We start from the raw sequence: 15,891 nt of genomic DNA on the forward strand, positions 1-15,891 counted from the left end.
TTAGTTTCTTTTTATTTGCACTTTGAAAATGGAAGTTTCACCATCTTTAAAAGAGATTTCAGTTCATGTAACAGGGTTGACCTTAAAAGGATACTGGCAATGAGGCCCTTTATCTACTCCCCTAGAGTCAGATGAACTTGTGGATACCATTTTTATGTCTCTGTGTCAAAAACGAAGGAAGTTTGTGGTAGTTTCGCAAGCCAATGCCAGCTAGCGTTAGCGTAATGACTGGAAGTCTGAGGGGTTTCCACTTGCATGCTTAAAATGAATCACTAATCACATGAAGGGGCTGAGTCACTGGCTTACTGGTGCTCTTTCATGCCGTCCCTATGAGGGGAACGTCACTTGAGTGGGTTGAGTCACTGATGTGATCCCCCCCCCGCCCTTGGGTTGTGCCGTGGCGGAGATCTTTGTGGGCTATACTCGGCCTTGTCTCAGGATGGTAAGTTGGTGGTTGAAGATATCCCTCTAGTGGTGTGGGGGCTGTGCTTTGGCAATGTGGGTGGGGTTATATCCTTCCTGTTTGGCCCTGTCCGGGGGTGTCATCGGATGGGGCCACAGTGTCTCCTGACCCTTCCTGTCTCAGCCTCCAGTATTTATGCTGCAGTAGTTTATGTGTTGGGGGTCTAGGGTCAGTTTGTTATATCTGGAGTACTTCTCCTGTCTTATCCGGTGTCCTGTTTGTGAATTTAAGGTATGCTCTTATCCGGTGTCTAATTCTCTTTCTTTCTCTCTCTCGGAGGACCTGAGCCCTAGGACCATGCCTCAGGACTACCTGGCATGATGACTCCTTGCTATCCCTAGTCCACCTGGCCGTGCTGCTGCTCCAGTTTCAACTGTTCTGCCTGCGGCTATGGAATCATGACCTGTTCACAGGACATGCTACCTGTCCCAGACCTATTATTTGACCATGCTGGTCATTTATGAACATTTGAACATCTTGGTCATGTTCTGTTATAATCTCCACCTGGCACAGCCAGAAGAGGACTGGCCACCCCTCATAGTCTGTTTCCTCTCTAGGTTTCTTCCTAGGTTTTGGCCTTTCTAGGGAGTTTTTCCTAGCCAACGTGCTTCAACACCTGCCTTGCTTGCTGTTTGGGGTTTTAGGCTGGGTTTCTGTACAGCACTTTGAGATATCAGCTGATGTACGAAGGGCTATATAAATAATTAATAAAAAAATAATATTGATTTGATTTCATGAAGGCCAAAAAGATCATTAAAAAAAGTAATCATCAAGGACAACAACCACCCGAGCCACTGCCTTTTCACCCCGCTATCATCCAGAAGGCGAGGTCAGTACAGGTGCATCAAATCTGGGACCGAGAGACTGAAAGACAGCTTCTATCTCAAGTACATCAAACTGTTAAATAGCCATCACTAGCACATTAGAGGCTGCTGCCTACATGCATAGACTTGAAATCACTGGCCACTTTAATAAATGGAACACTAGTCACTTTAATAATGTTTACATATCTTGCATTACTCATCTCATACAGTATGTACAGTATATACTGTATTCTATCTATCTATCTTTAGTCTATGCTGCTCTGACATCGCTTGTCCATATATTTATATATTCTTCATTCCATTCCTTTACTTAGGTTTGTGTGTATTGTTGCATATGTTGTGAAATTGTTAGATATTACTTGTTAGATATTACTGCACTGTCGGAGCTAAAACCACAAGCATTTCGCTACACCCGCAATAACATCTGCTAAAGATGTGTATGTAACCAATAGAATTTGATTTGATTTGATGATCTTCAGGAAATATAACTAAGCGTTTACAAAGATGGTGAAAACTTTGATAAATGTTGATGTTAAGTGGGTTAAGCTCTTCCTAGAAGTCACAGAGGATGCACAGAGGGACATGTCAAAATGCAGATTTCTTTATTCATATTGAAAATCAGATTTATTGAATTTTCCATGTGTTCTATACTAAAGGGACCTTCATTTAATGTAATTTTTGGGTACAATTTCCACTTTAAATAGCAATGGGACGCAAAAGGCACTCACTTCGTGGAACGACCCACATACTGGTCAAGGTAGAGGAAGGCTTTCGCAGAGCAGGAAAACAAGCAGGAAAACCTGTTTCCCAACAACAGTTCAGTGCCCAACAGTGAGTGGTTGTCTGACAGATTGCAACCTGTTTGAAAAGTTGTGCTGGAGTTACTACCCTGACGTCATCGTGCATGGGCGGGTGGCGGGGAGGGATTTGAAAATTCAAGCTAGATCTAGGACTCATCTTTGTATCTGTGCCAATATAGTGTCGGTGACAGCATGGGCAGCTCAATTGAGCCTATCTCCATTTTAATTTAGTACATTTTGTTCTTATTCATTGGCTGATTCCGCCCTACCCTGTTGACTACTTTAAAATGGTGGTAGCCCTCAATGGCAATGTCCATGTTAAAATGGGTTATATCCATGAGGAGTCATCTATCTTTCTGGATGGGAGCACCCATACCGGACGGACGGACAGGCGCACACACACACACACGCACACACACACGCACACACACACACACACACACACACACACACACACAGGCACACACACACACACACACACACACACACACACGGCTCTGGGTGAGTGGAAAGGGGAGAGGGGAAACGAGGTGACACTGAAACATGTACAGCTCCACTACTCTTTTTGCTATGACCATTGACCAATATAGGGCCCTGGCAGACCACAATCTGGTAAAAGGTTGAACATAAACAAAACCCTTGTTCTATGTTTCAACAAAATAAACTTTAAACAGGCACATTCTTGCTTCCACCAAAAGTGAGAAGGACCCAAATAAGAGGAAGCCAAGTTCTGACCATTGAGCAGTCAATAAGTAAAAAAGACTTTGAGTCACAGTGCAGAGATCCTGGCCTCCTCCTCCCTTCTCCCGCTCTTCCCTCCTCCCCCTTCTCCACCCTCCTCCTCCTTCCTCTGACACAGCTCTCTGCCATTGTTTTAGTCCATGACATCACCCCTCAGGCAGCCAGGTTAGCAAGCACGTATCATGACTAAGACAAACACTTCAGAGGCTCTGAAAGATCATAAAGACCTGCCTGTTAAATCCCAATCACCATACATACATTCCTTCAATAACAGGTCACTAGATAGATTAGAGACCAGTTCTGCAGAGCTACAGGTGCTGGTTAGTTATTAAGCTGAGATTGGCCGAATGAAGGGAACTGGGGATCGTATTCTCCAATACAGCATTAAAAGTCCAACTGTTTTAGAATATAACCAAAGTTAAAACCTTATTTTGAAGCTAGTGGTAGCATGTCTGAGAAAACATACATGGCTGTGGGTGTGAGCTTGAGTAGTTTGTTGACAGAAATTGGGTCATACTGGCACAAAAAGTGTCACAATTCATCTAAGGTATAGACTTGGCCTGTGTTTCTCACTTGACCCCAGAACGTGCAGTGAGTACCCCGCCCATCCCTCCTGGTGGTGTGTCTATGTGAAGACAGACCCTCTGTTCCTGAGCAGGAAACAGACTTTTGGAAAAGGCCACTACTCTGCCCTGCTTCTCCACCAGACTACAGCTGCTTCCCTGACCACTGCACATCCAACCACCACCAAAACGAAGCCTGCTTTCTCCTGAGCTCCAGCGGTGACTGTCTAACTAGAGCCTGTAACTATTGGGGGGGGAAAAATGACCTTCCCCTCACCATGTAAAAATGTAAATGTACCTGTCAACAGGGAAAATCAACAGGGAAAGTTGACAGGCATGTGTAAGCTTTCTTTTATCAATGGTTTCTTCCATTTCATGACAATCTAGGGACAGGAAGAGGTGGTCTCGGAGCATTCAAAACAACAGCAGCACATACAATCCTGTTCCCTGTTCACACCCATGCCGGTGCTCCCTCCCATCCTGGAACAGTCATCGCCAGGCATTGGGTGTCTATTGCTGGTCTCTGGGTTACTGTGGCAGTGATGGTGCTCTGTTAATGCCATAGAGTTAGTTATAGGGCCCAAACATAGGAAACTCCAGTAAACCCTGCCTGGGAGTGTCTTCCTGGGGCTCACTGTTGAACAGAACAGATCTTTTGTTGCTCTCTATAAACATTTCAAAAGACTTTGGAAATACCCTCAAAGTGGATTTACAGAATATTAAAAAGATGATAAGTAGTCCTTTATTCCACTGGAAATCTGACACGCCTATCCATACTGAGAGAGCCAGAGAGAGTGTGTTTCCCCTGGCTTATTATGGCTTATTGTCTGGCATGCTACCAGCAAATGGAGAATGGTGTTCATAAGGTCTCTAGTCCTGCTTCCCGTAGTCCACAGGCAAAAGATGGCTTTCTATTTGGGCTGTGCAAGGTTTTCTGGAGCAAATAGTCAAGGATGTTATTATTTGTGTACATGTGCGGTGTGTGTTTGCTAATTGTGTGTGCGAGGCACGTGTCTATGTTTGTGTGAATGTTGCATGCATGTAATCTATTGGTGAGTGTATCAGTGGAGGCTAGTGAGGGGAGGATGGTTCATAATGATGGTTGGAATGGAGCAAATGGAATGCCATCTACAATGCATGATTATAGTATGTGCGACTATGCACTGACCTTGGTGAGGTAATAGACAGACTGCTGGAAGGTGAACATGATGACCTCCTCCAGGACCGTCATGGCCTCCTCACTGGCAGTCCTAGTGGACCACATCTCTGACTCTGGCTCTGAGCCCTCCTCCTCCTCTTCCTCCTGCCTCCAGGGCAGCAGCTGGGGAACGTCATGCTGGATGAAGTGCAGCAGCTCGATGGAGTTGGCCATCCACAGCACCAGCGGCCGCAGGCCTGGGATCAGCTCCTCTATGCTCAGCAGCTGCACATCCTCTGGCTCCTGATGGACATCACTGAAGCTCCTGCAAGGGGAGACATATAGACAGGTCTGAGTTCAGTCCAACAGCCAACAAATACCCTGTACTGGGTGAATGGCATTAAAAGTGGCTTGCGAGTGACTCATAATTTACATCATGTCTCTATCCCTTGGAATGAATGCTAATTTAAACCAATACAATTGATTTCCATGTACAATTGAGTGAAATATGAAATGAAACATTAATTCTTAAAAATCCTTCCTCCTTTCTCAGCAGGCAGCCAAAGCACAGCTTTGGAATACAGTGCCCTGCAATAATGTTCCATAACATTAAATCATCATGAGCTATCATTTTGACTTCATACACTTCAATGGGCGGCAGATAGAGAAGTATGAACATCAAGAGACCATGACTCATTCTCAGCTTCTTATTCTGTAAAGAAGTCACTGGGACATGTGACAATGAGAGAATACTATATCTGTGTACTATACATCCCTCCCAGAAATTCAAGTAGCATTGTTGTTGGAAGGCAGTAGCATCCTATTCTAAGACTCCTAGCTCTACATACAGTCTGTATATGACTCATAGGAAACACTAAAGTTGAAAGGGGTGTTAGTGTCAGAGGCAGCAGGTTGCCACTGTTCTGCACCCTGTTGTCATCTTTGCTGTTCATCGTTAGCATTTCTGGGGCAGGCTGAGTGATTGAGGTTGGAGAGACGGCTACTCACCTTTCTGGTTGGATCACAGCAAGCTCCTTTGTCTTCTCCTGCAAGGGGACACAACACAACATTGATTTCAAACCAGCAGCAAGCCTATCTAAATGATATTCCATCCTGGTGACACCTTTGATTACATTTCTTTCTTTACAGTACCCTTGAGACACACAGTATGTTGAATTCACAACGATTCAAGGTTTATTTGTGGTGTGATGATATAAAAGGTCAATCGTTTGACTGGAGAGAGTGCATTGTTTTTGTGCATAGTGGAGGTACATAGTTTTACTCACCCACATGGTGAGCTGGATCTGACTGGCTATGCGGAGCAGCAACCTTCGGAAGTGTGTCAGCTGGAACGTGGTGGCTGAGTGTTGGATGGACAGGCTCAGCAGGAAGGCAGGGGTCAGTTTGGCCTCGTCCCCATTGGGGTCCACCATGACCAGGACCTCCTGCAGGACCCTGTCCTCCTGCTCCAACTCATAGCTCAGAGATACCTCTCCACCCTCTGGGTCTTTCCACCGAGGAGGAGCCGGCTTCCTCTGGACCCTAGGGCATTTCATGGGGAGGGCGGAGCCACATGATTGACAGGATGATGACACTCCCACTCCTCCGTCATGGGCGGGGCAGAGTTGTTTCATCCAGAGAGGGGTCTGTGGGGCCCCTGGGGCGGCGGTGGGGTCTTTAAACATGAACAGGTAGTGTCGGCCCAGACCCACCAGGTCCCCAGGGGTCAGCTCCACCTCCTCCTTCAGGAGGAAACCATTCCGGGTGACGGGGGCGCCGTGGAGGGGCTTCAGCAGGGTCAGAGTCCGCTTGGTGTCCCCCGGGAAGGAGTTGGTAGAATCCAGGCGCTTGACACAGCAGTGCTGGGGAAGAATGTCTGGGGCAAAGAGGAGGATGTCCACCTTGAGCCTTTCCTCGTCCTCTCCGTTACAGTGCTCCCTGCAGCAGCCGAAGATGGTGGTGGTGCCGCTCATCAAGTAGATAACAAAGTCCTGCAGCGTAGAGGAGGGGCAATGGAAGGTCAACCAGCAGAATCCATGAGAATGACTGGCACAATAATTAATGTACTAGTTTCAGTTTGCAATATGCTGATTTTGCAGAAAGCCACATCAATTTCCATAAATACGCCTAATAAACATTGATAAAAGATACAAGTGTTATTCACATAATTAAAGATAGACTTCTCCTTAATGCAACCGCTGTGTCAGATTTTTTAAAAACTTTACGGAAAAAGCACACCATGCAATAATCTGAGTATGGCGCTCAGAGACCAAATCAGCCAAAGAAATATCCGCCATGTTGGAGTCAACATTAGTCAGAAATAGCATTATAAATATTCACTTACCTTTGATGATCATCATCAGAATGCACTCCCAGGAATCCCAGTTCCACAATAAATGTTTGATTTGTTCGATAAAGTTCATCATTTATGTCCAAATTCCTCCTTGTTGTTAGCGCGTTCAGCCCAGTAATGCATCTTCATGATGCGCGAGCACTAGGTCCAGACAAAGTCCAAAGGTTCCGTTACAGTCCATAGAAACATGTCAAATGATGTATAGAATTATTCTTTAGGGTGTTTTTAACTTAAATCTTCATTAATGTTCCAACTGGAGAATTCCTTTATCTGTAGAAAAGCAATGGAACGAGAGCTACCTCTCACGTGAACGAGTGTCACGAGTTTGTGGCACTCTGCCAGACCACTGACTCAAAGAGCCCTTATGAGCCCCTCCTTTACAGTAGAAGCCTCAAACAAGTTTCTAAAGACAGTTGACATCCAGTGGAAGGGACTGAGTAGCAGGCACTTTACTCTGGACACGCTTTTTATCCAAACGTCAAAATGCTGGATTGTGTATGTGTGCCATTCAGAGGGGGAATGGGCGAGACAAAATATTTAAGTGCCTTGAAAGGGATATGCTAGTAGGTGCCAGGCACACTGGTTTGTGGCAAGAACTGCAGCGCTGCTAGGTCTTTCACGCTCAAAGGTTTCCTGTGTGTATCAAGAATGGTCCACCAACCAAAGGACATCCAACCAACTTAACACAACTGTGGGAAGCATTGGAGTCAAGATGTGCCAGAATCCCTGTGGAACGCTTTCGACACCGATGGGGTGCCAACAAATTAAGGCTGTTCTGAAGGCAAAATATTAGGAAGGGTTCTTAATGTTTTGTACACTCAGTGTATGTGGGAACCCCTTCAAGACTGTTGGAAAAGCATTCCAGGTGAAGCTGGTTGAGAGAATGCCACTATGCAAATCTGTCATCAAGGCAAAGGGTGGCTACTTTGAAGAATCTGTTTAACACTTTTTTGGTTACTGCATGATTCCATATGGGTTATTTCATAGTTTTGATGTCTTCACTATTATACATACAATGTAGAAGCTAGTAAAGATAAATAAAAACCCTTGAATGAGTAGGTGTGTCCAAACATTTGACTGGTACTGTATATATGTACCATTTCAGGTCCTCGGTGATGTGCACGCTGAGAAAGCTGAAGCTTTTGATCTTCTCCACTGCAGCCCTGTTTATGTGGATGGGGGCGGGCTCTCTCTGCGGTCTCCTGTCGACCACAATCAGCTCCTTCCTTTAGTTGACGCTGAGGGAGAGGTTATTTTCCTGGCACCACTCCGCCAGTCTCCCTGTAGGCTGTCTCGTTGTTGTTGGTAATCAGGCCTACTCCTGTTGTGTCATCAGAAAACTTGATGATTGAGTTGGAGAAGTGTGTGGCCACGCCGTCATGGGTGAACAGGGAGTACAGGAGTGGGCTGAGCACCCCTGTGGGGACCCTCTGTTGAGGATCAGTGTGGGGGAGGTCATGACCTTCTTAAGACCACCCGTCGCTCGGTCATCCGTCCCAAGACTATTAAAGCCAATTTATGGTTGATCTGAAAATGTAGTCGGAGGCTCCATATGGAGGGTGTGTCACAATTGTGGAGCCTCCGGAGGCATGCACGGGCCAAATCAAGCTCCGTACCGCATCGCACCTCTCAAATGTTTTAACAATGCGAAGGGCTCCTTATAGCTCCACATTGACATGATTTGTTGACGGTAGGTGGAGGCGGTACGTCATGTATAAACACAAACTCACTTCCTTGACAACTTCCTTAACTATAACACTGCTCTGCTCCGCTAAGATCGAGTATGAAAGCCCTGCCGTCTGCGGAGGCTACATCGCAGTAAATGCTGTACGGCCACTTCAGACATCGGATTGACCATGCAGAGCCTATCAGGCAGGTCATGATACTGTATCATCCCAGCTAGCATGGAAGCCAATCAGCCACTGAGCAGTGTGTGCGAGCACATACACTTAACTAACTAAATGGTTCGAGTCCCTGGCTCCATATGGACTATTCAAAGCAATATTCAAAACAACCTTTATTTATTTTCCTGCACATGATATCTGGCAGAATAGATCAAACTGTCTAGGAGGGAGTTAATAGCTGTGAGTCAATGTGAATTGTGACTACACTGACCTGCACTTGAACAACAACACTTACAAGGAAATCAAATCCACTACAGCTCTCATGGTTCACAGGTGATTAAGTTCAGGAAAATCCGGTCTGGAAACACAAAGACACTTACGAAAATAACTATTTCATTTATGGAGCTGGAACATTTCTATTCCATAGGACTGATATATGAGTGACTTATTGTTGTCGAGTGGCCAGACCAGGGGCAGGCTCAGTACTTCCCTCAGTATCTGGCACACCCCACCCAGTGTCCTGCACACTCAGCAGTCTCCACAATGAGGAACAAACAACAGAGAGCAGCAGCATTTCCTGTTTCTAGGAATGGGCCTGGCCCTCTGGCTCTTTGCATTGCATTGAAATATCCAGAATGTTTTGTAAAAGCATAAAAGTGCAGAAAAAAATCTGTCACCCACAGAAATCTCTTTTTGAGAAGAATATTATCATTTTTTGTTGAATGTGCAGCTTTTGTGCCTAAATGTGCATGTGTGTTCTGGCATGCACGAGCCTATGTGCAAATGTCTAGGCTAGGCATGTGTATGTGACCATCCACTGAGTTTGTTTAGACATTACATTGTTCCTTCTGCTCTATTCTCTAATACTATGTACCTTTAATCAGGCCTATCGCCACCTCCACTGCAGAGCCAGCAGGGCAGAGCTGAACTGGGATTGTGAACAGTGTTCCTTATCTATTCAACGAGCCCTGACGACAGACAACACATCCCAGTGTGGGAACTCTACTGCGGGGCCATGGCCAGCTCCTTTTCCCCGCCTCTCCAGTACATGACCCAGGCTTGCCCACTCAGTGTGTGGACACGAGGATCACCTGTCCACAACATGCATGTCTACTCTGACTCTGCTTGAGCTTGTGGCTCTGAGTCCAATACTCTGAGCCCATTGTAATCCAGCAGCAAGACTCAGTCTCTCTCTGTCCCTGTTATAGCATCCTCACTGCAGCTAAAGCCCTCTGCTCTCTGCTCCTCTCTCTCACTGTCTCGCTCTGTTTCTGGGGATTTTAACCCCAGGTCTTAACCTAAGAGGTTCAGTGGGAGCCTCTATAGTGTAGTGGAGTACACTTGTTTACGCCTCAGTGTCTCTGATAAGCCTTTCGTCCGTGTTTCTGCCACCCTGCCAAGAGACACTTGAGAACATTGAAAGGTCTTCAATGGAGCAGCCACCCGGCTCAACCAATTACAGCTGCTGCTATCTGGCTGCCCAGGCCCTCTGTGAAGGATTTCAGCATGACATTTCTCTTTCGCAGCCGGACACATTCTCCAACCATACAAGCCTATTCTGAGCCTAACTATTCAAGGACAGACTGACTCTAATCTAACAAATTGACTTCAGCTGTGTAAACTGAAGCCAAGCCTTTCATTAAAGTTACTCATCATTTAAGTTAATCAATAATCCGATATACATTAAACCCAGATGGATTTGTTTGTCTAACAGTGGCAACAGCTTCACCTTCCAGTTTTCCTACCTGTCTGTAGCTGTATCCCTGCAGCAGGAGGAAGTAGGGGAAGTCAAAGGGCGGGTGGATGGAGTACTGGGTGGTGTTGTCGTCACTGCTCTCTGTCTCCTCCTTCTCCATGCCCAGACGCAGGGCCTCCTTGTCGGCCTCGGCCTCCGGGTCCTCCCTGATGAGCTGGGCCTTCTGCTGGGCCCGCACGGCCTCCTTCTCCATGGCAGACAGGTCCATCTCACTGAGACTCCTCCACATCCCCAGGCCCTCCACATCCTCACCACTGCCGTCCATGAACAGAGAGGTGACCCGCGAACGGCCCTTCTGGAGCTTACGAGCCTGGGCGTTGATACCTGGGGCAGAGAGGAGCACGGGAGAGAGGGAGGATGAGACTAGATGCAGAGAAGTGATTATTAATCGTGTATTCATAGTTTATTACAAAATCATTGATTGTGTCCTGATATAGTCACTGTAACATAAACTTTATCATCTATGCATAAACTGAAGCTTCACAGTATGCTAAACACTCAATAAACTATTAGTGGAGATCTTCCATCAAATCATTCCAGTACATCACACACCAACATATCATAATGTTTTACTGAGTTGGCTCTCAGTCAAACCAAACATAGAAGGGGAAGGAGAGGAAATCTGGAGGTCTAGTGAGAGGTGTTGTCGTCTATCTGATATCAACAGGCGTTCCTGGCTGTTGGGCTGATGTACCGCAACATAAACACTATTCAGCTCATTTGGAGCCATTAAGCACCATGGAATGTCCAGAGAGCTCAGCTTCACACCCAGCTAACAGCTCCTGCTCCCAGGCCTTATCAGCTGTGGAAGTGGGCGTTCTTCCACATTGTTCTGCCACACTGTGTCAGGGGGGCTGGTCAGGCCTGCAGGGGGGGAAACTTCCCCCAGCTTCCCCCAATCAGAGTGGAGCAAAGAGAGTGGAGGGTGATGTGGGGTTTGATGAAAACTGAGACAAACGCACTGAGACAAACGCACTGAGACAAACGCACGCCAAAGTCAACAAGATCACACAGTGTCCAGTGTGCAGGAAGCTCTGATGGAAAGAATAACATGTGGAGCGGTGGACACATTCAGGCCCCAGCAGAAAAAGCAGATCCAGCCACAGCCAGTTCCCTGCCCTGGGGGCTTCAGAATGACCTGTTGGGACCCTGTCGTCAATCCCAGATAAGAGAGCTGACCTTGTCTACCCCTCACTGCAGCTTCTGTTTTTCTCTGACCTCTCATTTGCCTGCCATCTCCCCTGCTCTGTCTCATGATAAGCTGGACAATCGATTCTGTTACCAAAAACTTAGTGACAGAGATAGGAGATCAAATGCCACCCCAACAGAGACAGAATGATGACCTGGGCTTTAGGTTGTTGTTAGTGGGGTCACTGAGCTGCACCTGTGTGGTTGACGTACCTGCAGTGACGGTGTCGGTCTCTTTAGCAGTCTGTTCCTCTACGCTCACTCTCTTCTGGATCTCAAAGCGTCTGGAGAAGCCTTCTTTGGGTTTCCATAGCGACTGCAGCATGAGGGGCTTCTCGTGGTCACCCACGACCCGAAAGCACTCTGTCTTCCATTGGTGGTCTGCTCCGGTCTGGCCAATCACGTCGCACAGCACATATCGACTTGGATCCTCCTTCTCCAGACAGTATCTAAGCAACAATAAAAGAGATTCAGTCAGAATACCATGATAAGATCTAATTCCCCCTGAAATAAAATGGCTTTGAGTGATTTGCAATGGTTCCCACTATATTAGGATGAGCAGTATTGCAGTCCATGCCATTCAGCCTTGAGGAATGTTCCCTTTCTGCTTGCCTGTTAGCACTAAAGCTAATGCTAACAAATCACATTATGCCAGTGGGCATCCCTAACCCCTCACCTCTCCAGGGCCTCTTTGACAAGTTCCTTGGCACTGGAGCGAGTCGTGGCCAGCACGCTCTTGTAGTTGGTTCCCTGGCAAATGTCGCTGCCAAAGATCTTTAGGATACCTGGGGCAGACATCTGACTGGACAGCTCAGCAGGGTCATCTGCAGCCTGCAGGTCCCCCGCCATGCTCCTGCCACCTGGGGCATGCCCCTGTCCACTGTCGCCCCGCAGGAGGGGGCTCCGGTTGAACACCGTCGACAGTCTGTTGTTGTGGCGGCGGATTTTGTTCTTGGCCGGCTGCCTCACGCCTGTACTCTCTGCTGAATGGGTGGTGCCATCCGAGGTGTTGGACCTGAGAGAGGGAGAATGGATGGATAGATGAAAGAGAGACATAAATAAGAGACATAGATAGTGGCAGAGTGAAACAGAGAGAGCATGGCAAAGATGTAAATGAAAGTGAGAGTTCAAGAGAGGACACAAAATTAATGAGTAATTAATAAGAGGACAGTATTTCGGGCACCTCTCTACAAATAAATTATATTTATATTGAAGGCCTTAAGGCCATTTGAATATAGAAAATCCCAGGCAGCTGCATGTAACAAAACTGAAATCCAATTCTGCAAAATAAGGCTACCCCATTTTAAATACCGCACAAAGTAGACACACTGGATATAAATAATAGGACTTACTGCAGGGATCCATTGCTTGGCTTCCTCCCCAGCTTTGCAAGGCTCTTCTTCGGCGAGCGGATCAATAGGCCCACTGGGAAGTTGAGGGCTTGCTTGGATACATGACTACTTCGTTCCTCCGAAATCATCACGACTTTGTTCAGATGTAGGCTATATTATATGTCAAAGAGCTCCCTATAAAGCACGGTAAGGCAGGCACTATTCTCAAAATAAACTATTTGTGACAAATATACTCAGTCCATCGTGGTATTTGACACTGGAATCCACACTTTCTGGTGGTGATGAAGCCAACTAAGAATTGGTCAGTTCAGACAGTTTGTTAACTAACTCTGACAGGTTTTCGTAAAGAAGCACGGCGTGGAGAAAAGTTATTCTCGTCCAGTGGCATTAGACATCAGGCAACTTCCAAAATACACTCGCTTTCAAATTACAGTTATATTCCGAATTTCCAACTCAACAATATCGACTGTAGTCCGTTCGATACAATTGTTGCTGAATTGTTTCCATGAACAGAAGTTATTTGGTCAGAATCAGATACAATATATCCACGTTCGGGACAGCCATACGAGCGCTAGTTTTAAAAAGCTTTTATCTTATAAAAATAAATAAATACACCCAATGTGAATTACTTCTAATAAATGATCAATATCAGATACTTAACTGGACTATTTGTTATTCGAAGCACCTTGCGAATCTTGACCTGTCGGCTCCATGCCATCTCTCCTTATCCCGTTAGGCGCATTCAACAGTTCAGTGCCCAACACATTCTGGTAGAATGCAACGTGTTTGAAAAGTTGTGCTGGAGTTACTATCCTGACGTCATTGCTCATTTCGCGCATGGGAGGGTTGTTGGGAAGGATTTGAAAATGCGATGTACTGAGTAAAGGAGCACCCATAGAGCTAGATATAGGACTCATCTTTGTATGTGTGCCATTATAGTGTCGGTGACAGCATGGGCAGCTCAATTGAGGCTATCTCCATTTTAATTTAGTACATTTTTTGTTCTACTTCATTGGCTGATTCCTCCCAACTCATAGGAATACCTACCCATTTGACTACTTTAAAATAGTGGAAGCCCTCAACGGCAATGTCCATGTTAAAATGAGGAGACATCTTTCTGGATGGGCGCACCCATATGGAAAGTATCAAACACATCAAACATATGTAAACCACATGTTTGACCTGTTCCATATATTCCATTCCAGCCAGTACAATGAGCCTGTCCTCCTATAGCTCATCCCACAAGCCTCCTCTGCAGTACATGTACCCGCATCAACTCAGATGATCTCAGCATTCTTGCTCTATGCTAAGGGCCCCATCTAGTGGCAAAACTATTTTCATGCCCAGAAAGTGTCTGATACTGGTGTCACACTCACACATGCACAAGCACGCACACACACACACACACACACACACACACACACACACACACACACACACACACACACACACACACACACACACACACACACATTACGCCGCTGGTTGGTCACAAACGGATGTGAGTGAGTGTGGAACCTGCAGCTGTAGATGAGGAGGTTTGGCTGGTTTGCTGACATAGTTAAGCTGGGGATTCAGGCCAAACAGTTGCAAAATCCCAATGAAATCTTCCTCCTTGTAAGAACCTTACAACCTTCCACGCTCACATACTGTACGTAGGTGGATATATCTTTTATGGATCACTACCTAAGAAAAACGTTATTGAATATTTGACTGATTATGATTAATCCGACTCTAATTCATTGGATAGGGAGCTCACCTCCCCCTAACCACCACCTCTTCTTTATAACGGATATGCAGCAATTTATTTCCTAATGAATCAGTCAAATATTCAATTATGCTTTTCTTGGGTCATGATCCATAAAGGATATATTGTTGTTGCGAGTTCAAACCCCCGAGCTGACAAGGTACAAATCTGTCGTTCTGCCCCTGAACAGGCAGTTAACCCACTGTTCCTAGGCCGTCATTGAAAATAAGAATTTGTTCTTAACTGACTTGCCTGGTTAAATAAAAAATAAAAACGGTTTGGCCTTAAAAGCTTTGAAATAGTAAAAGCAGGCTAAGCATTCATTTAAAGTATGTTCATATTTTAAATTATTTTTTGGTTTCCTTTTTTGTTCTCTTTTTGTTCCCTTTTTGGCATTTCCGTAGAATGCTGTAGATTTTGTTCAAGTAAGAAAATGTATTTTCAGTACAAACATAAACATTTTTTGAAGAAAATATTACAATTCCCATATAATGGAGATATTGCTCATCATAGAAGCTTTAGACGAACCTGCAGGGACCATAGTGAAATTATGATGTTACTGCAAAGTGATAATTTTTTTATATTTTAAACTGGGTGGTTCGAGCCCTGAATGCTGATTGGCTGACAACCGTGGTATATCACGGGTATGGCAAAACATTCATTTTTACTGCTCTAATTACGTTGGTAACCAGTTTATAACAGCAATAAGGCACCTGGGGGGTTTGTAGTATATGGCCAATATACCATAGCTAAGGGCTGTATCCAGGCACTCTGCATTGCGTCGTGCATAAGAACAGCCCTTAGCAGTGGTATATTGGCCATGTACAACACCCCCCCGGGCCTTATTGCTTAAATATAAACCAAAAGCTCTATAAATAAATGGGAGAGTATTCCCTTCTCCATAAATATACTGTAGGCCTTCATGTTTTGTTCAGCTGGATGTTTTCATCAAATCCATTAATTGGAACGACATTGATATGCACTAAATCCTTGATTATGTTGTTAATTTTTATTAACTATTTGTGTTGTTGAGTATTGTTTCACATTTGATCATATTCTTAACATTAGCAAAAGTGAATAGAAATATGTCAGATTACAATAGGACTTTTATACCCTGCCTGC

The 15,891-nt window shown here is 45.4% G+C and overlaps 1 protein-coding gene across 2 annotated transcripts in view; it reads right to left on the reverse strand.

Moving 5' to 3' along the window:
• Positions 1-13,907, reverse strand: part of LOC135554387 (ras-associating and dilute domain-containing protein-like) — a 32,443-nt gene extending 18,536 nt beyond the window's left edge. For both annotated transcript variants that reach the window (XM_064986675.1, XM_064986674.1), the window contains exons 1-7: positions 13,023-13,907; positions 12,347-12,685; positions 11,884-12,119; positions 10,472-10,806; positions 5,816-6,520; positions 5,538-5,575; positions 4,560-4,854 (exon numbers count right to left, since the gene is read on the reverse strand). In XM_064986675.1, coding sequence (XP_064842747.1) covers positions 4,560-4,854; positions 5,538-5,575; positions 5,816-6,520; positions 10,472-10,806; positions 11,884-12,119; positions 12,347-12,685; positions 13,023-13,150 — 2,076 coding nt within the window. In that variant the 5' untranslated portion in view covers positions 13,151-13,907. The remainder of the gene's footprint in view (positions 1-4,559; positions 4,855-5,537; positions 5,576-5,815; positions 6,521-10,471; positions 10,807-11,883; positions 12,120-12,346; positions 12,686-13,022) is intronic.
• Positions 13,908-15,891: the final 1,984 nt, after the last annotated feature.

The sequence above is a fragment of the Oncorhynchus masou genome, chromosome 14, assembly GCF_036934945.1.
Source record: "Oncorhynchus masou masou isolate Uvic2021 chromosome 14, UVic_Omas_1.1, whole genome shotgun sequence".
NCBI classification, from domain to species: Eukaryota; Metazoa; Chordata; class Actinopteri; order Salmoniformes; family Salmonidae; genus Oncorhynchus; species Oncorhynchus masou.